General features: G+C 39.8%; 3 protein-coding genes across 8 annotated transcripts in view; 2 read left to right on the top strand and 1 right to left on the bottom strand.

The window, feature by feature from the left end:
- wrn (WRN RecQ like helicase) overlaps window positions 1-2336 on the bottom strand; it is a 31989-nt gene extending 29653 nt beyond the window's left edge. The window contains exons 1-3 of one of the 5 annotated variants that reach the window (XM_064307225.1): window positions 2167-2335; window positions 1437-1524; window positions 675-796 (exon numbers count right to left, since the gene is read on the bottom strand). In XM_064307225.1, coding sequence (XP_064163295.1) covers window positions 675-796; window positions 1437-1524; window positions 2167-2198 — 242 coding nt within the window. In that variant the 5' untranslated portion in view covers window positions 2199-2335. Of the gene's footprint in view, window positions 1-674; window positions 797-1436; window positions 1525-2147 lie in introns of all 5 variants that reach the window. The other 4 variants (XM_064307226.1, XM_064307227.1, XM_064307228.1 and 1 more) reach the window with 4 other exon arrangements.
- Window positions 2337-2397: 61 nt separating this feature from the next.
- Window positions 2398-12407, top strand: purg (purine-rich element binding protein G). The gene has a single exon (XM_064307233.1). It carries the CDS (start codon window positions 2952-2954, stop codon window positions 3969-3971), a length of 1020 nt encoding a protein of 339 aa, XP_064163303.1. The 5' UTR covers window positions 2398-2951; the 3' UTR covers window positions 3972-12407.
- A 683-nt stretch (window positions 12408-13090) lies between these two features.
- ppp2cb (protein phosphatase 2, catalytic subunit, beta isozyme) lies at window positions 13091-20095 on the top strand. Of its 2 annotated transcripts, XM_064307234.1 has the most exons (7): window positions 13105-13655; window positions 16875-17084; window positions 17333-17506; window positions 18016-18105; window positions 18406-18567; window positions 19533-19651; window positions 19957-20095. In XM_064307234.1, exons 1-7 carry the CDS (start codon window positions 13554-13556, stop codon window positions 20027-20029), a joined length of 930 nt encoding a protein of 309 aa, XP_064163304.1. In that variant the 5' UTR covers window positions 13105-13553; the 3' UTR covers window positions 20030-20095. The 2 variants fall into 2 exon arrangements, with proteins under 2 accessions (XP_064163305.1, XP_064163304.1); XM_064307235.1 differs by lacking the exons at window positions 18406-18567; window positions 19533-19651; window positions 19957-20095 and adding an exon at window positions 18243-18372 and having other exon boundaries at window positions 13091-13655; window positions 18016-18209.
- Window positions 20096-20555: the final 460 nt, after the last annotated feature.

Here is a 20555-nt window from a genome sequence, read left to right as displayed (position 1 = left end):
GAAATGTCATTCACCTTGTTTGTGTCCAAAGAGTGTATCAAGATATGATCCGTAATCAGGATTAAGAATAAACTGATTTTAACCATGCAGGAATTTAAGGATGAAGACCTGCTGCACATATCAACATTATATCACTGGACTTTATTTGTGAATGTGTCATGAGTGTGCGATTATGCCCACATATGACTTTTAATTCGTAAAGATTTTTGCTGATCTAATTTTCATATATACCACATTTGCATTTGTGACAAAATTGCACACATTTTGTGTTTTTATATTCTCTAGCTACAATAAATTAACTCAAAGTTTTATTTCTTTCATATCCTTACTTACAATCAGATAAAAGTGTCAACCCCCCAAAATGGCAGCCAGTTTGGACCCCCTGTATCATTAAACTATGCATGATACCATGTCTAAAATTCTGTTTTATTCATTTTAATACACAAAGGCTGCCTGAAGTAAGTATGAGTAAAATTGGAAACATAAGCCCGCAAAACATCTAAATCCTGGGGATCAAATCCAAAATTAGAGCCTAAAACAAAGAAAAAATTATTAATAGTTTAATAAATTGTTTCTTAATTGAGGCTGGACCGGCATTGAAGCCCAAGTTTTCAGCAAAGGCTCTCAAGGGACTGCTGGGGGCACCTTCTGCGTTTCAGAAATTCAAAAAGTACCTTAAATCCTCAGAGAGAAATGAGCAATCATTTTTCTCGCGGCTGTACATAACAGTACCAGGGAACTCCAGAAATGGTAGGTCATCTTCTAATATGTTTTTTTTTAAGAATCCTTGCTGACCCTGTTGAAGCCAAAGAAGAACATTTTTTTTTAAAACACTGGTGCATCTGTAAAAATGTAAAGAAAGATGGAATGGTGCTGGCATTTCCATGATTTCATTGATAGCTCAATGAACAAAAGTTTTGCTCTGAAGGACCTTGATAATACCAAAATTGTAAAGCACACACAGCTACTTCTAAGGAAATTTAGTGACGTCTTTACATGGAATGTCGGAGTTCTCAGAAAAGTCACTAGAAAGTATACTAAAATAAACATTTAGTGAAGACACTATGCTGATGGATGCTCTAATATTTTCAGAAACAACAATATGAGAGTTTAACAAGTTATCGAAGTAAGAACTAGTGCTACTATGTTAATTTTTTCTTTTTCCTTTTTTGTTAGGTGGTGCAGCACTATATGATTTTAAACACTCCGTCCTAAACTCTAAACCGCTATGGAAAGAGCCCCTCCAGGTCTGATTATTTAGATGCCCCAAGATAAAATCATCAGCAAAAAAGAACCGTTTCATTAAACACGCAGAATATCTTTTAAAATCGGTGATACCAAAACCTAGACCGGGGTGAAGCGCATGAAGATAATTATAAAGGCGTACCTTTCCCTTGAACAACACACGTGACTGACAATAATGGCTTCAGCGTTACCTTTTTCTCTATGGTTTCATTGTTGCTGTCGATTGACATCCATTCTGGCAAAGTCCTGTCCGTCATGGTGTAAAGCTCACATAAATATCTGTTAACGAATGTTCGAAGTTCGTATGTTACTTTATATGCAAACGTGTACATAAAAAGCTACGCTGCCCTGAACAGTGTATGCGGTACATTATAGGGTTATGATGCCGTTAATTTGGACAAACCAAGAGTGCGCAGGCAATTTGCAGACTAGCAGGTCTTATACCTATCTTTTCCGACAGCTGGTCTTAGTCTGCATTCTCTGTAGGTAGCTAATAGCTATATTGTTTGCAGTCAGTCTGCGCAAGTATTCATGATAAATAATGACTTCTGGAGAAACTGCACCAGTCGCTAGTTCTATGTTTCTGGCTATCCAGCAGGTAACTCCGTTAACGAAGCTGAATGGCGTTATATTGAAGTCAAAACTAGGGAGCTGAACAAACTTGACAGTTACTCGAGAAATGTCCTTGCCAAACAGTTACTGTTAGCAGTCAGTGGCACGGACATGCCTGTGCACTACCGAGTTAGGAAGCGAGGTAGCTAGACTAACTTGATATATCGATCTAGCTACCGCTCACCAGCCACATCTGCATTGCATGCAAAAGTCAACTATATTACTTGGTGTCATTACATTGTTAACATTATTCTTGTTAAAGAAAACAAGTGACAAGAGATTCATATTACATAGATATTAGCTAGCCACCTACTCCCGCCATCTGTTGTCAGCCTGGGCATCCTCTGTACAAAATATTCTTTATAATGACGAGATGTCGTACTATTCACACCATAACCATGACCACTTCCACCACTCGAAATACACTGCCCCTGGTGCGACCGGAACTTCTTATAGCTCTTTTTTCAACCAAAAATAAATATGAGAATTTCGATGCGTCGCGGACAAATTACGTCACGCGTCTCGTTCGCAGTCTGAGCCACATCAACTGAAAATAGAACTGTAAGAGTAACATTTGAAATTATGTATCTATCTGCATTGTTAGTGTTATTTTCATAGTGTCTCGTCACTGTAACAGTTATTCACACCAAATCACTTAGGAGAATCGTGGTGATCATTATATTAATACAAGTCGCATTACTGAAGCAGCGCCCTCTAAGGAGACCCTGGATTGGATGATTTCTCATCGTATTTCGTTGGGCTAGCACAGAGGCTAGCTTGCTAACGAGCTGACGGAGGGAAGTGTCAGTGAAAGGGAAAGGAACAGAAAGGTAACGTTAGCTAAAGGTTAGCGGTCGTCTTTGACAGAACATTGCGCTTGACCTTTATGAGGACGAAGATATATCCACAAGGCTGCTCACTGAGTTGCTGGCTTTTTTTCAGGTCACATTTTCAACATATTTTTCAAATTATTATTAATTTGCTCATAGATTGTTCGCTTAACAAATAAACTGGCTAGCTGAATTGCTAGATAGCTAGTAATGGAGAGGCAAATGCTTGTGCAGCAGCTAAACTGTGGGGAATTTTGAATAGCCATGGCCGATGCAAGTACTAGAGTGATGGAAAAGGGCAGAGGAAGGATTACATCAGATTCCGCTTTGAGAGGCGTCTATCCTCAGCAGTATCTTCATCCGGCTACTCAATGCATAGAGATTCAGGAGCTCGCCTCCAAGCGTGTCGACATCCAGAAAAAGAGGTTTTATCTAGACGTGAAACAGAGCGCACGGGGCCGGTTTCTCAAAATTGCTGAGGTGTGGATTGGAAGAGGCAGACATGATAATATCAGGAAGAGCAAACTGACGCTCTCCATGTCGATGGCCCCTGATCTGAGGTACTGCCTGGGAGACTTCATCGATTATTACGCGCACATCGGGCTGCGGGGAGCTCAGGTGCCACGGGCAGAAGAGCAAAGCAACGGCCAAGGCCGGCCACATGATGCCCGTAGGCGACCGCAAGATCACCACCATCAAGCAGTACCAAACTCACCTACCGACTCGGCCGTTTCGGAAGAGCACACCCATCGGGTTTTGAAGAGTGAATTCATAGAGAGAGATAACAGAAAGTACTATTTAGACTTGAAAGAAAACCAGCGCGGCAGGTTCCTCCGCATTAGACAGACGGTCAGCCGAGGACACGGTACCATGGGATATTACGGTCAGGGCATTGAGCAGACCATAGTGTTGCCAGCGCAGGGGCTAATTGAGTTCAGAGATGCGCTGTCGCAACTAATTGAAGACTACGGAGACGAAGAAACTGACGAGAGAACCAGGGGCAACAGGAGCCAAGATGAATCACCGGAGCTTCCCGAGGCGGTATCTTTCCGAGTGGACAACAAGAGGTTTTATTTCGACGCAGGTTCCAACAGGTACGGCGTGTTCCTAAAGATAAGCGAGGTACGGCAGCCATACAGAAACACAATCACTGTGCCCCTCAAGGCCTGGGCTAGATTTGGGGATAATTTCATCAGGTACGAAGAGGAGATGCGACGCATTTTCACCTGTCACAAGGAGAAGAGGACGCAGACACGCGCGGACAGTGAAGATCAAGAGGATTGACAACGGTTTCCTTTTTGGCCAGAGGGTTTGCTTAAGTGATTGTGCGATCCAAACATAAATGAAAAATATAAATGTGACAATAGCATAGTTTGTTAAAAATGTTTTGTTTTCTAATAATGTACCTCTAAAATAATGTACTGTATGACTCTAGTCAACTAGCACTTTCAAATTAATAACTGTTGTTCCTGTTTCATTCATCAGTTTTTACATCATAAATTGAAAATTCGTACTGAATGACGATAATGGGAATATAAGTAGTTCATTTTTGCACAATGAAAATTATATTTGAGATGTGGTGATTTTATTGTGTATTCCATGTAGGCGTAACCATTGAATTGAAATTTGAATATTCATGAAATCGTAGATGTTCCGAAGCTGGAAGAACTACGTTTTGTGAGTGGTTGCTTTCGGATATAGCCAGAGATCAGCACGATCAAAGAAATGCAGATGTATATATATTAGATAAATAATATTGATATATTTAATTACTATATTAATACATATATGATATATGTGGATATTTATACTGCAGACATATATATGTTTGTATATATAATCTAAGGTTGATAGTGTGGATGATGTATTTTACGTATGGAAAGAGGTTGTTCATTATAGCCACCCCCATAAGGTTTGGGCAAGGTTGAGGTGGTTGTAATCAGTTGACAAAATTGTGCACTTTATGGAGTATTCCTTCAGTGAACTTGCCCATTTTGAATCTATTTATACACTGGTGAGGTTAATGTGCTTTTTTGGGGCTGTTGTGCATCCTGTAGAGACGGTTCCCATAGTCACTCAAAAGAAAGATCATTACTTCCTTGTTGACGTGTCATACTGTGTGCACGCTGTGTACAAAAGGTCATCTAATGCCAAGAGAAAGCAAAAAAAAAAGCCAAGCAGATGTCAATCAAAGGGTTAAAAAAGTCACTCAGTGGTGTCAATTCTGAGCTTTTTTTAAATATCTGTTTTATAGAAGAAAATTAATTACACCAATGAATGTGTCACTATGTTATAACTTCTTACATTTGGCACACTTCAGGGAGACGACCACCCTCAGATTTACGCCACTGATGAGCACACTAATAGTTTTATTTTGCCTTAAAGCCATTCCTGACAGTTAGAGTCCTACTTGAAATGAAAATCTTAAGTTAAAAATTATGAAGCCTTTCAAAATATGAAAAATGCACTTGAATTATCCAAACCAAGCCCTGTGGTTATCTAAATGTTTCAAGTTTTAACTGTTTTAAAGAGCGCAGCTTGGGAGCCTATGACTAATATGACTTCTGTCTTATCTCTGTAGATTTGACCCTCCACCTGACATTGTCTGAAGTTACATTTTAGTCTACTGGAGAATTATTTAACAATGCCACTTCTTATACATATACGCTGGCCATCTTTATAGTGTCACTTCAAATCTGATTGGGTGTCTGACTTATGTGAGCTTTAGCTGTTATAGCTTATGCATTTTTTTCTTCTTAAAAAATCTATAACCAATTTCCATACATGATGTAAGAATTATGTCTGCCCCTATAATTTAGTCATAGGTCAGATTATGGTCTACTCACTTTCGATTCCCTTACCTGCAGATAAATTGTGAAAGAGAGGAATTGCAGAGTTATGAGTTACAGGAATACACCACCAAAAAAAAAAAAAAGATTTTTTTTAAAATGTTAGAACATTGAAATTATGTGGAGTTCTCCATCTCATCATTCTCGCACCGTTCTCTCTGCTCTCAAGTCACATAGCCCCAGAGAGTCTTCACAGCACACTGTGTAAATGGAAATGGAGTCTGGGGTTATTCTTCTATCTTAAGGATACTACTGCTTTATGCAGGCTCTGGTGCCTAAACAGTCTAGTAAGCTTTCATAGTTACCAGTAATGAAGCAATGTGTGTGTAGTTTGCCCATGGAGATATTTTTGTTATTTGAAGATTGTACTGGGGGCCTTTGCTTGTGTTCTCCACTGCAGCTAACATAGGTTGCTTTCACATGCTACCTAATTGCTACTTGTACCTGCTCTCTAGAACCTGTCCTCAAAAGCAGTCTGGTTTCTGTGCATCAGATGGTGCTCCCAAAATCACCCTCCTGAATGTGGATCCTTTTTTATTCTTGGTAACTGTGTGCTTCAATTTCAAAAATACATCGTAGTAAAACATTTACAGACCTCTCCAAAATTATCTTTCAAACATGCCAAATTTGGTGCAATCCACAGTGCAGACTGTTTACATACAGCTGATCTAGCAAAACCACAGACAGGCTCTGGAGTGCTCGGGAAAGGGTACGTGTTAAAGCACTTATGGCTGTACAGCAAGCCACATATAAGCTACATCTGCATTCAGAATTGGATCTGGCATCAAAGCAACAACAAATCAGTTTGGTTCTCCTAATTACAGAAAAGATCTAGTCTAATTCTTCTAACACAGTGATCTAGGGGCCTACTGTAGGCACTTTGTGAATAGTTGCCGGCTTTGGATTCCCAAAACTGCTTTGGGACATGAAAGGACATGTGCCAAATGTGTTAATGTTAAGGAATAATGTGTGCGTTTTTCCCAGTGGAGTACTGCGTAGATGTTTTTTGCTTGTCATTGGTCAAATGATGTGAGAAAGTAGTGTGTGTATATTTTTGAAGTAACGCTGAAACAGAGAATACCCCACACAGCACACTATCCTCGCATACGGTGCTTTTTAAACTAGCCTATATTTGACAAAGGTCTATCAAAATACCAAACTGGCTAAGTTTCATATGCTGACTCATTTTTGTGATCAGAGTCCTCTTCAATTTCACACAACAAAGGAAATATGCTACAGTTATAGGTTAAAAAAAGCATATGAACACTTCATTCCCATTATGCACACTATCTACAGTCGAGTTTCATGAAAAGATTTATTTTTAAATGCTCTCCTAGACTTTGTTGAGAAGAGAGCTTTGCAGTGTCATCTAAGGCACAACATTTCAATGTCCATCATATAACTGGTGAAATATTAATATTTTATTATTTGTTTCTTAAGCTTCACCAGAATTGTAAACTGTGATGGAGACTTAAATAATGAAATATTGTCATTTGTTTCATGTTGGGAATTTTCCCACTTGATCTTCAGTGAATACTGAAATCCTATGTTCTCTTGGGACTGTGTTGATTAACTGATATGGACACATCACATTTAAATGTCAAGGTCCAGAAGATTTACACTAGACCTTCTGGAGTGTCAGTTTATCTTATACAAAGAACATGTGAAGGCAAGTTTCCAGTATCCATGAGGGTTCCTGAAGCAGTAACATTAAACTTGCCAAATCACCACCTAGAGAACACTAATGTGGCATTTCATACTTGGCTTTTCATCATTTATGATGCAGATTAGTCAAAATAGTCTTTGATTTCTGACCCTCACCACAAACGTCTGAACAGGGCAGTACAAAAACACATTTTAAATGAGAGAGTGATGTAATTTATACTAAAATTGCATGAAAAAAATGACAAGGAGTTCATTTACAAATACCTGGCTTACTAGTGTTCAGTGCAAAGCAAAACCTGACGATTATTCTGCTTTAAAGGGCTTTCGTGCATTCTTTGATGGTGATTTTATGTGTAGAGCTTCATATAAAATTTAATTGTTTTCCAAAATTTGTTACCAGAGTATTTCTGTAGAGAAAAAAATAATAATACAATGTGTTTTGAGTGCAATCTTTCCCTTACATTTGATGACTGCAAAGCTATGTAAAATACCGTAATTTAGTATTTAGATTCCTCTATTTATTGCACTCTTTATTAAAGTTAATCCAGATTTTTCTTTCTGTGTCTGCTTAGGTGAAGCATCTTATCATTCTTTTTGGCCAACTGTAAAAAGCCATATTCCTTGTGGTGTAAATATTTGTTTTTCTTTCTTGTCCAACATGAAAGGCTCGTTTTTCATTGGACAGTAGGCCTAATGAGGACAGAATGCACGTATGAAGAATGCACTTTCTGTTGTAGGACTGAATATAGTCGGTATTGTTTCACTGGAGATTTAATGATATGTTCCCCTTCCAGCCGAACCATTGTTTAAGCGTTTGTCCTTGTACAGTGAGTGTGTGTGTGTGTTCTTGTGTGCATTTTCATTTTAAATGAAAGCAAGGCTTTTCTCAGATAGCTTTTCTTCTATTTAGAGCTTGAGCAGACCAGCCATTCTCTCCCAGTGAGACAGTCTGCATGTTCAGGTGATTATGTAGTGCTACAGCAACATGCAAAGCACAATAATGTTCATCAAGTTTTTATTTGTGTCTGAAATGAAAACAAAACTGTTTATTGTATACAATTATTTATTTAGAATAATCATGTAAAATGTAATATCAGCATCCTCAAATATTTGAAAGGGACAACTATATGAATCAAATACAATTGTTAAGAAAACTTTAAAAAATCTAGAAGTGCAAGAATTGTTCTGTGCTAGTCACTTGTATTATTTGAAACAGGCTTTAATCTAGTGGTCAGAACTACTTTTTGAAACAGTTGACATATCTTTCTGTAGAAGAAAAACTATGCTTGTCCAGCACTCATCAGTATTTCCTTAAAGGCATACTATGCAGGATTTTGTTAGCTTTGCTGTGGTCCTGTGACTACAATTAAAGGAGTTTCCTCCTCAATCGTCAACCCTTCACCCTGAGTACCCCACCTAATGTAGCTAGCTGGATAGCTAGAGGTAATGTTACTTACAGGTCCAACAGAAAACAAGCTAACTTCGCATCACTTTTCATCCCCTTGGCAAACTTCCGCTGAGGCCACTGAGGAAAAGCAATTCCAATATTAACTCTAGTTCTTGAACGAGCCCTGTCGGCTTGTCTTTTTGCTTTGCTGCTTCTGGGCAGGTAGCTGGCTAGCAACAAACCCTCCCAGACCATAGGCTCTGTAGCCACACCCACCCCACACAGAAAAGAGCCCAGAAACGTCATGAACACATTTTAGAATAACAAACACAGGTAAAGGCGCACAAATTTGGTGCTTGAAGTACTTTAAGACAGAGATTGCTAGTGCATCAGAGATATGCCTTATCATGATTTTTTAAATAATATTTTCATGGATAAAAATCCAGCATAGTATGCCTTTAAATTGAAATGTATTTTCTCGGGGGGGGTGGGGGGTGTGGGGGGGTATGAGGTGTCTAGCTCATTTGCTCTACCTTAATTGTTGCACCTGGTAACAGGCATTCTGTAGGCAACCAATAGTGCAACAGAAGCAAGTGGCACATTCCGTGAAGGAGCACTTTAAAACAAACAGCACTTTTCTCTGCTGCTTTTATACAACTCACTAGGAAGGACACCAACACCAAATGCATTGGTTTCCTTCACTTGTGGGATCAAGGAGACAATCTTGCTCGTAGTGGCCTGGCAAAGTATCCAGCGCTTACTACTTTGTTGGCTCAATCATTGCTATGAAGATGAGGTCACTCCCTGCCCTGGTCCTGGGAGGCTTTATAGTTTGAGCACTCTGCCTTTGGCTTTCAGTGTCATCATTAAACTAAGCCAATCCGCACTACTTCTGAGATTTAGCGGACGGCAGACATTAAACGGAACTTAGGACCCCTGTTCTGTGAGATGGCCACGCCGTGTTTGCTTTTGCTTGTGGTTTTTAACGGCAGTGTAATGGGAAGGAGAACATCGCTCTCCATGTCATCGTGAAAACACACGGCTGTGGCTTTTTTAATTCATTCATGTTCCGCATTCATTTATTTATTTGATTTTACATTCCGGATTGTGTTAATTTTTAGGATTTAATCCAGGGTGTACATCACTAATAATCACAGAATGATAAAATGAGTACTCCTGTAGCATTTGAATCTTCACTCATGTTCAGGTTGGTAGTTTCCATAGACAATGTACTGAACAGTCGATTTGTTTTTTAAAACCCATTCAGAGTATAGTGTTGAATATTGGCATTTGTTGGCATTTGAAATACATCTACATGATTCCATGCATCAACGTGAATCTGAAAACAAGCACTTTATATTCCATGTGCACTTGGGTTTCTTTTCTTTTTTCCCTCCTTTTCTCACCCCACCTAAAATAATATAAAATGTACAAAAGAAATGAAATATTAGCATTGAGTCAAAATATTGACTGACATACAGTTGCATTTAGCTTCATTTATTATATTATATTTGTGTATTTTGTGAATTGTATGTCTGATGTTTCTGTTTTTTTCCTATTTAGAACTCTGTATGTGTTTGTGGAGGGTGGATTTATATACAGATGTTTTATACAATTACTTTTTTCTTTTTGTAGAGGCTTTTCAAGTGGGACCCAAGAGCATGTCCAAAATAAAATCCAAAACAATTTTGCAAAAGGAACCAGTTGTAAAATTGTAATCCCCACATTTGGCCTATTGGATTTATATATCAAGAAGTTCATTAAGTATTTTTTTTAATATTCTTCATGCATTTTAATTTAATTTGTTTGCTCATCAGCCAGCAGTACTAAACAGCACTATTATATCTTTAAATGAAATCTGAAAAACAGTGAAGTCCACATGGTTTTATGCTGTTTTTGGCTTCTAGGGTTGTGTGCAATACTCATCCATAATTTCTTTCTCTCATTTAAAAAAAAAAACACTATTTAAGTAGAAAATATGTACTATATTGTTCAGCTTTGCACTCAATGTTTGAATGCTTTCGATTTTGGGACTGTTACACTAAAAATTAATATCTCAAAGGTTCCAACCATAAGCCTTAACAACATGTTTCAATTTGATTGTGATATTTTTAGTTTTAGATGAAGATTGTAGAATTTATGTTTAACTACTGTGTAACTGAAGAAAAAAAAGTAAGATTAAGCACAGTAAGATTATTGGTGAGAAATATGAGTAACAGACCTCCACTGTACAAATCACAATCAAAAGGTAAAGTTTGAAAGAAAAGAATAGTGTTCTTTCTCATAAAATAGTGATTACCAAATCCACAAGGATCTTATGTCAACCAGATTAAATGAGTGGTGAGATGAAAATTGTGGCAGTCCAGGCTTCACTTTACAATGAAAGCCTCTTTAGTGTTACTGAGCTGAACTTATGTAGGTAGTGTGTTGTGCAAGTATGAATATTGAATAAGCTTTGTTTTGTTTTTTTGTTTGGTTGTTTGTTTTGGAGTTTTTTTTATTTCTTTTGCTTTGTTTGTCATGCCATTCCTGCAGCAGTTGGAATTTAGAATCATAAGTGTTTGATAATTTTTTTTTTTTAATGGTGGAACAAAAATGTTTTTGTGTAATCTTTGGGTAAATGATTGTGTACAACATTAGCTTGTCCTCTTATAGTCCTATAGAATAATATAAGACTCGAAACAAGAAAGCAATTGTTCTGTATTCTAGCACTTTCTTTAACGTGTGTACTGTATTAGTTCATGTTCTACACGTATGGTACTGTATGATTATTCATTAATTGCCTTGTAGTGTTTGTAAAAGGTTGCAAAATGTAGGATACTTATGTGAGAAATTCCACGTTTATGAATTTTTGCATGCCAACAGTTGGGTCCAAACAAAAGATAAAACATACATTTAAAAATGGTGCTATATTCTAAAACATAAAGGTGCTGATGTGGACCCCAACTGCATGCATGTTGACAGGAAATAAATTGTAAAAAATAAAAATAAAAAATAAAAAAAGTGAAAGAAAACTTGAAAATGGACATTTTCCTCAAGTGCAGAACTAAAAAATGAATGGGAAAATGTCCTTTCCTGAATGCACACAGTTCAGCGTAATTGTAAATTCCATACACGCCGTTGATAGAAACTACCACTCTCCTATACTTCCTGACCTTCTGTCAGTCTGAACTGGCAGTGGTCCACAGTGAACACTTTGTAATTGCACATTCAGAGGCTTGCAAATATTGTGCCTCAACTAAATTTGTAGTCCGATGTGGCACCAGAGTGCGCCCTTCTGTAACGTTTGCTGAACCAAAATCATTGCACTTACGTGAAGCTCAAAAAAGCGCCTCTTCTGCCAGACTTGCATTCCTGTAAGCTCTGTGAGCTGACTCACAGAGCAGCAGCCCACAGTAAGTGCAGGTGTCGGATGCTGCAGCCAGTGGTATTATTCCAGTTGACAAAACCAATTTGTGTGTCCCGGTCAAGAAATTTATCACAGCCCACCAGATCGGCAATGCTTGTATACAGTTACCCTGCTTCTGTGTGTATTTCCCAAAAGATCCATATAGACAATCTTATGAACTAAAATGTTTTTGTATGGTTATGATTAAATCATTTGATTCTTCTATAAGCAGCTTTTACATGTAGCAGGGTTTGGTTTTGGGGAATGGGAAGTGGGGAGGGGGGTGATATACAAAAAAAAAAAAAACAGAGCTGATAATAATGGCAACAGATGTTGTATTGGTTGTGAAAAAAGGAAAATGTGGATATGTTACATTAGTATTTGCCATCACTATTTTATTGTTCAATAAAAGTTATTCATGATTAATCAAACCATTAGAGTGTGTGTTTTTTATATGTCTGGATGGTAATTACAAGTAATGCATTAAATGCTGTGATTGTCTCAGAATTCTAAGGTTAAGAAAAACATGAATGCATAAGTAACAAAAGCATAAACATCTTGACCTTGATGACAGAAGTGTGATTTATATTTCAAAAACAGATTTGTACATATACAGATACATTTAAAATGTTTCATACTAACTATACAAAGAGGTGGGCATCATTTCAAATACATGTGTTTGAGATATTTTTACATATGTATTTCATATGTAATACTGTTTGTTTGCCTCATTCGTACAGCTCACACCTATTTGCAGCTTGCAAAGTAATCCACACCATAACCATGTTCATTGTCGTGTATAGATAGTTTTCTTGCCCATCACTGGTTTTTTAATGCTAATACTACCTTATAAATATAACCTGCACAACGAGCAAAAAATGGAACACACACACCAAAAAAAATCTTATTGTATACCTATATATCAAGCAAACTTCAGTCGAATAACAGCCCTTCAAACGATTTGAACGCCGCTATTTGTGCAGAGTGCAGGCTGCGGCGCTGGCATTTGTTCGGAGGTCTGGAAAATTCATGTATGTGAATGGTCTTCTGAACCACGAGAGGGCGCAGACATATTAATTGTGTACATAACAGGGATTTTGACGAGAGGAGCATTCTGCTTTAGCTAACGTCGTTTTCTTGTTTTTCGAAATGCGTTGATCCCGGTTGATCTTGGGGAAATGCCTCTCTGATGACGTCGTGCGGGGTGAACGCAGAGCCGGGCGGCCATTACACAGCTAAGTTTCCCTCGGAAGGTCGGAGGGAAAAGGGAGCTAGCTAGCTATTTTCGGTACAGAAATACAGCGACGTGCCCTCAGACACATACTCGACTCGGGGGCGTCGTGGACCATATGATTGTGAACATAGAAACGCCAGCGTGAACTTAATATTATTGTGTTTTCTATTCCGAATCTGGGCACACGCAGGACGTAGCTAGTACCAAAGCCCCTACCCCTGCATCCCATTTCGAAAAAAAAAAACATTGATCCAACGTTGGTAGCGATCAAGCTACTAGCTTTCCAGTGTAGCTGCAAGTAAAGGCGTTTTAAACATATATCCAACTCATTTCATTTTTTAAAATGGAAGAAAAAGTATTTACAAAGGAATTAGACCAGTGGGTCGAACAACTGAACGAATGCAAACAGCTTACGGAGAATCAAGTGAGAACGCTATGCGAGAAGGTAAGGAACTTGTTGGGTAGACCTCGCTAATGTTAGCATGCTAGCTCCATTGGAAGGCCATTTTGATATTGCTGACATGTACATATTAGCATGTGTCTCAGTTGTTAGTTAACGATAGCTTACTGGCTAATTAACTCAGCGGTACAATCAGTCTTATCACATTTCTGCAAGCTGTCAGTGATTGATCTTGCACTTTTCTACGGTCGGGTTCTCAAATACGGTCTTAGTAGCTAGCCTTCTTGGCTTGCTTGCTTCTATCGCTCGACAGTGCAAGGCAGCAGGCAGTAACTACTCGGATAATTTATCTAGACTAACGTTAGTTCTCGGCTGGTTGGTACATAGCTATTACCCCAGTGAAGTACGTTGACTAGTCTAATTAGTCCGAAGTTACAAAGAGCAGATTCCAGTTTCTTCTCTAGATCTAGTCTGACTGCTTTTTACTGTCTTGTATCGAGCTATCTTACTAACTTAATTATGTATTAACGTTGGCATCAGACATTGGTCGTTGTAAACGTTTGTTGATCAAGCTGGCTTACCAAGCTTGTGTTGATCATCTGTTATATCTGTTATATTTGGTATATACAAGTTATTGAGTTTATCCAGAATTAGGCTAGTTCATCAGCTGCTGGTGCGCTTTGTTGACATAAGGTCTGGTGGTGCATGTACAAAATGTAACGTTGGATATGCACGTAGCGACTGTAGCTAACATTAGGGGGTTGAGTATCTTTTTCCATCCTTCAGCGGAACCGTTTGCCAAAAGCTTTGGGTACAAGAGCAATAACACACGCACTCATGTACCACCAGAACCCGAAGACACTCCACGCGACTGCTACAAAGTGTATTTCCACAAAGTGGAACTAGTACTACAGTATAGGCTGTTGTCAAGTAGGATTACATTACATTTTAAGCTTTCTGGTTTGCTCCATTACGTCACACGATGGGCATACATCAGTGATTGATGCCAAATTGGTTCTGACAGTTGTTTTTAAAAAGACAAGTAGGATCTTTCTCATGCTGTCAGTTTTTTTTTAAATCCCACTTTTTTTTCCTCATTCATATACCGAAATTGTGCACTCAACTTGGATCAAGTTCACTATCTTTTTTGTTGTTTTGTTGAAAGATTCGTTTTTGTTTTCCACCTTATTGCTATTCACATATGTAATACCAGTCGTTTTGTTTTTTGGTATTAAGGCAGTACATCGAAAATATATTTTTCTTGAAGGGGATTTACATTCAAATAAAGAGCTTGGTTGGCACTATTCTGCTTATGTTTATATTTGGTGATGAATTTGTATCCAGACTCGCCATAAGGTTTTGTTGGAATTCTGCAGGGAATGTGACTTTTCAAACCTGGACTGCAGAAATAATTATCTTCAGAGCGAAAGTAACTGTAACTGTCAAGTAGATGTAAGGTTATCAATGGGAGAGTTGTGCGTATTGATTTACAATCGGTTTCCACAATTATATAAGATTTGCATTCGGACACTGGGAGGACAAGTTATCATTGGACATTTCTGTCACACCGGCAGTGAACCAGACTAAATATCTCCGAAGAAGCAATCTGTTACCATGGCAATCAGGCACCGTAACTGATCGAGAGGGAGGCCAGTCAAGCCAATAGTGAAATGAAGAGAGTAGCTTGTGCTCTCTACTCCCTGAAACATTTAGATAGCAGTAATATACAAAAAAAGAATGGAAATGCATATAAGAATACACAACATTATGCGCACTCATACTCATGTGGGAGCTTTACCACAGCAGTCTGCGAAATGATTTTGAAGTAGCTCTGAAATAGTCCACACACAAAACGTATCTATGTGGGACTGGGTCCCACAATGCTGATGCTGTTGCTGATTGTTGGTCCTTTCTGATGGTCCTTAAAACTTTCCAGCATTTAATTTCCTCTTTGCCCTTGGCCTTGGTTTTGATGTCTTAATGGCATCACTCCACAAGACTTCCATAATTAAAGATAGACCTAAACATAATCTAACATTTATAGAGTAAGTAACACATGGGAAAATGGCATAATGGCACATGATTGTTTTGGCTAGGTGTTTATGTGAAGTATGTCCACTTGGTTTTAAGATTACATGCTGATCAGTAATCTTGTTTCACTGCCATATATGGACACCATGGAGGATAATACACAGTAAACACAGTCATGTTTACCACATGTCTGTGTATATAACCCATATATTCCTCTTGCACCTGGTTTCACTATGTCCATAATGCAGAATTGTACATATCACTTTGATCTTGGCTCAATTTTGCTAGTATTGCTCGCCCTTAAAAAAAACATTAATTGTATGGATTGTCATTTATTCCATGGTGCCTTTCTCTGACCAATTGACGTGCCTAGCTCAACTCACCAGCCTTCAAGTTGCCTAGATTGTTAACATATTGCTGTTGAATCCACAGGTCAGCTGTAATAACAGCCACAGCCTTGGTTCTAATCCGCCTGTGCTGTTCAGCACGCAGGTCCTGTGTTTCAGGTCTATGCCTGCATGATGGGCTCTGCTGTGTACAAACACCCTCCTTCTCAAGCTTCTAGGAAAAAGGGTGGGGCTGCTCTGCAGAGAGGTCTCCATGGAGATGCACTTTCGCGTGGCACCACGGAAATACTGGCGCCCGTGCACTAGCTCGGCTAACGGCGCTTTGGCAAAGCGTCTCGTTGGATGTGCAAATACCTAAACTAGATTTACGGCCATTCAAAAACTGATATAATCTTTTTTGGATCTAAACAATGGAATAACATTTTATAGCCTAGAGTCTCTGGCACTCAAACCGATCTGCAGTCGCAACAGGCAATTATGCAGCCCTTTCCTAATTTTTTAAATTTTATTATTTTCTTTTTTCTATTTTGTATTTTGGTCATTAGTTTAGGGACATGCAGCTTCACATGCATTTGAAATTTACTGAAAGCCTGTGTAAGCTGGATTCTTTTTGTATATTAGTCAGGGTACAGTTTTTGCCATTGCAGTATTTTTTAGGTGCAATGAAAAGACAAGCCTGATTTCTGCCAGTTACACAGTGTCGGATTCCATTTTTTCTTTTGTTAGAATTGGATAAGATCCAAAAAGATATAGGCTATACCTGGTTGTACAAGACAATTAAATTTCACCAACTGTGAATTATACAGCGGCAGATGTGACCCTGTGTGCAGTTGGTGTTGCACTCACCACTATTAAGCCATGCCCGTTCTTCTGTGCTTCTCCCCAGGCCAAGGAGATCCTGACCAAGGAGTCAAATGTGCAGGAGGTCCGCTGCCCTGTCACTGTCTGTGGAGACGTCCACGGTCAGTTCCATGACCTCATGGAGCTCTTCAGAATCGGGGGAAAGTCCCCCGACACCAACTACCTGTTCATGGGCGACTACGTGGACAGAGGCTACTACTCGGTGGAAACAGTGTCGCTTCTTGTCGCGTTAAAGGTGAGCTGCCTTCGGAATTGAAGCCAGTGAAATTATCCAGCAGCGAGAGGGAAGCAGAAAATGTCATGTTCTCGCTCAGGTGTTGTGTGTCTGATTCTCTTTGGTCCACCCAAAAGAGATCAAATCCAGCCAGTGTTGGCTGGGAGTTATTCACAGCCAAGCACAAGTCACCATAGCCTTGCCCACGTATCGTATTCTTTTTTGGGACGGCCTAGTCACAAGTGTTCAATTCCGTTGTTCACCTCCAGGTTCGTTACCCAGAACGCATCACGATATTGAGGGGAAACCACGAGAGCAGGCAGATCACACAGGTGTACGGCTTCTACGACGAGTGCCTGAGGAAGTACGGCAACGCCAACGTGTGGAAGTACTTCACAGACCTCTTTGACTATCTTCCCCTGACAGCCCTGGTAGACGGACAGGTGAGCCCAGCTGCATGTTAATTCCAATTTATTCGGAAGACACAGGAATGCATTGCAGCTCACCTGGGGGAGACTACGACCTGGCTCTTAATTAAGAGTCTCAAGTCAATGAAACGGACACTAACTCCCAAGGATAAACTATGTGAGGTCACTTGTACTGAATGTGCTATTGTTTTTTCTGTTAAGTTCATACAAGAATTTATTACAAGTGAAGTATTGTAGGCTTATTCCATCAATGCTGTGTGTGTGTAATATGTGTATGTATTATTCTCAAGGCTTCTGTTTTTGCTGTGTGCTCTTTCTTGACTTGACATAATGCACTACAGCGACAAGGTAGGCTTACAAATACCGCTGCACGTTCCGGAATGAGAGATTAAATATCAGGGTTGTTTGGGGGCAAAAAATAAAATTTCATTTGCTTGACTCCTCGATTGTACTTTTAAGTTTAACGTGCCTGTCACCAATCTGCCAATGTCTTTCTCTCCCCTTCCCTCCCTCTCTCCCATCAGATATTCTGCCTGCACGGTGGCCTTTCTCCCTCGATAGACACACTGGATCACATCCGAGCTCTGGACCGTCTTCAAGAGGTCCCACACGAGGTCAGTCACGGGCAGAAACTCCTCCGCCTGCTCTCGCTGCAGAGAGGGCGCGGTGTCAGTACGGCCGAGGTGTCAGTACGGCCGAGGTGTCAGTATGGGGGCATGTCAGTATGGGGGCGGTGTCAGTACGGGGGCAGACTGAGGGCAGACGCAGAGTTCATGGGTATCGTTTCGTACGCGTTCGTTTTGACACTGGAGTTCCAAAACAAGCGACAGTACGTAATGGCGGGTTGGGGTAGAGGGTGTTATTGATATAATTGTTATAAAACAAGCGGTGTAACTTTCCGGAATGCATTCCAGGGGCCCATGTGCGACCTCCTGTGGTCGGACCCCGACGATCGTGGGGGCTGGGGGATCTCCCCCCGAGGGGCTGGATACACCTTCGGACAGGACATCTCCGAAACCTTCAACCACGCCAACGGCCTCACTCTCGTGTCCCGCGCCCACCAGCTCGTCATGGAGGTGAGCCCGGCCCCTTCCTGCTATACCCCGCAGTGGTATTCGCCCAATTATTGACCAGTCAGACTTGAGTAAGCTTGTCTGGTTGGGAGCTTGGGTTCTGTGGGAGGGCACGAAAGCACTCTTTTGGATTTTGATTGGTGGCTCGGATCAGACCCATGACCTCATAAGCCCCAGATCCAGCTGCCACTGTTCCTACCACTGTTGCCAAGATTTCTGGGGATTAACTAAAGGGGCACACATTCAGGGCATGGTAGGTCTGCATGACCTACCCGATATAGAAACTACTTTATTCATTTAGATGAGGATAGGTTTTTTTGATGAATGGTTGCAAGTTTAAGTTGTGCTGTCTTCCTGCTCCTCATAATAACGATACATTTATAAAATTAGTTGAAAGGATGAACAGCGCATGAAATAACGATTGATAGAATCCCCAGTGCAAGGAAGTCACACACTTAAGTTGTGAATCAAGGCCTCCCTGTAATATGTATTTATACATGGTGATAGGGATGTGTCTGTTGAAAGCCAACGACTGTGGGATGGTACCATTTTCTGTCTAAATGAATTGAGGATAAACTGCCCACAGAATAGTCTTGTGACTTAAGGAGAAGCGATTAATTGGTCTTTCATGAAGTCTCGCATCATTTTCCTTGAATACTCTCTGTTTGTGGCCAACAAGACAGTGACTGTTGAACGAACGGGGGGGGAAATATTTTAAAAGCAGCTCAAAAAACATACTTCCTTTTCTCTTTATTTGTGCTAAGATGGTGAATAATTGTAATGTGTCGCTGTCCCAATAATGCACGTGTACTTTTTGTTTTAACATTTCATGCAGTGCTGACAGTTTGTTTAGTCAGGACTGGACCATGAATAGTGTTATTTGTGTGGTGACACAAATGCATTGCTGGGTGTGAAGCGATTACCATATTTAGATTTTACTGGAATAACGAAATTTTGTCCCCTTCCAGGGTTACAACTGGTGTCATGACAGAAACGTCGTCACCATTTTCAGTGCGCCAAACTACTGCTATCGCTGTGGCAACCAAGCCGCCATCATGGAACTGGACGACACTCTTAAATACTCTTTGTAAGAAAAGTTTTACACCTCCTAACTTTCTTTCAGTTTCTCATTTATCACAGAAAACATTACCATGTGAGGAAAATATGGAGTTAATCATACTAGAAGATTTTCAGGCAATATTTCTAAGTATTTTGGATTCAAACTTTTAGTTCAGAATCAAAGTGGTTTGTCCATGCTGAGATGTATAGGTGTGTTTGGTAATAAGCAAACAAAGCAGATGAAAATGATTATAGGTCGGGTGAAGTGTGCAGAAAGTGTTTTGTGTGCTCCAGTCAGAGCTGCTCACTCTGCTTTGTCTCCTCTTACCACAGCCTTCAGTTTGACCCTGCGCCTCGCCGCGGAGAGCCCCACGTCACCAGACGCACCCCCGACTACTTCCTATAAACGTCACATGACCTGGTGTAGGACCGCGCCAAGACAACGCAAAAAAAAAAAAAAAAAAAAGAAAAATCACGACGAACCATATATTACCAAGTGGGATCCGATACAACATGAAAGCACTAACATGGACCAAAGTGTGCCATATACACCATAAGCATTTAGTACACACATACAAACTGCCCTGTGTCTCGGTACCGCAACACCTCGTCCTTGGGCTCAACGGTCAAACATTGCCTGCTGTATACTATTCGTAGTAATGTCCTTTTATGTTCATGAGCTGTACATTACTTAAAAACTGAGAGAGAACTACGTGACAATTAGCTTTTTTTTCAACCTCACTGGAAAATTTTACATTTTGAGTTGGCAATGCCAGGCATGTGAACTACAGTATTTTATAATGATGCACAAGCTTTTCCCTTTCTCCCCTCTTTACTTCACCAAACACTATACTATGTGGGAATGAATGCTTAAATGGAAGGAGAGACCTCTTCCTTTTTGGGAGTGTATGCTTTCATGTGTAAGAACCCCT

This window comes from Anguilla rostrata, chromosome 14 (genome assembly GCF_018555375.3).
Source record: "Anguilla rostrata isolate EN2019 chromosome 14, ASM1855537v3, whole genome shotgun sequence".
Classification (NCBI taxonomy): Eukaryota; Metazoa; Chordata; class Actinopteri; order Anguilliformes; family Anguillidae; genus Anguilla; species Anguilla rostrata.
This window is presented reverse-complemented; position numbering and strand designations above follow the sequence as displayed.

What these genes read in the sequence shown, in the direction of transcription:
- purg (XM_064307233.1), top strand. Translation starts at nt 2,952, where the DNA reads ATGGCCGATGCAAGTACTAGAGTGATGGAAAAGGGCAGAGGAAGGATT.
- ppp2cb (XM_064307234.1), top strand. Translation starts at nt 13,554, where the DNA reads ATGGAAGAAAAAGTATTTACAAAGGAATTAGACCAGTGGGTCGAACAA. An exon ending in CGCTTCTTGTCGCGTTAAAG is followed by an intron (nt 17,085 to 17,332) that starts GTGAGCTGCCTT and finishes GTTCACCTCCAG; the next exon opens with GTTCGTTACCCAGAACGCAT. An exon ending in CCCACCAGCTCGTCATGGAG is followed by an intron (nt 18,568 to 19,532) that starts GTGAGCCCGGCC and finishes GTCCCCTTCCAG; the next exon opens with GGTTACAACTGGTGTCATGA.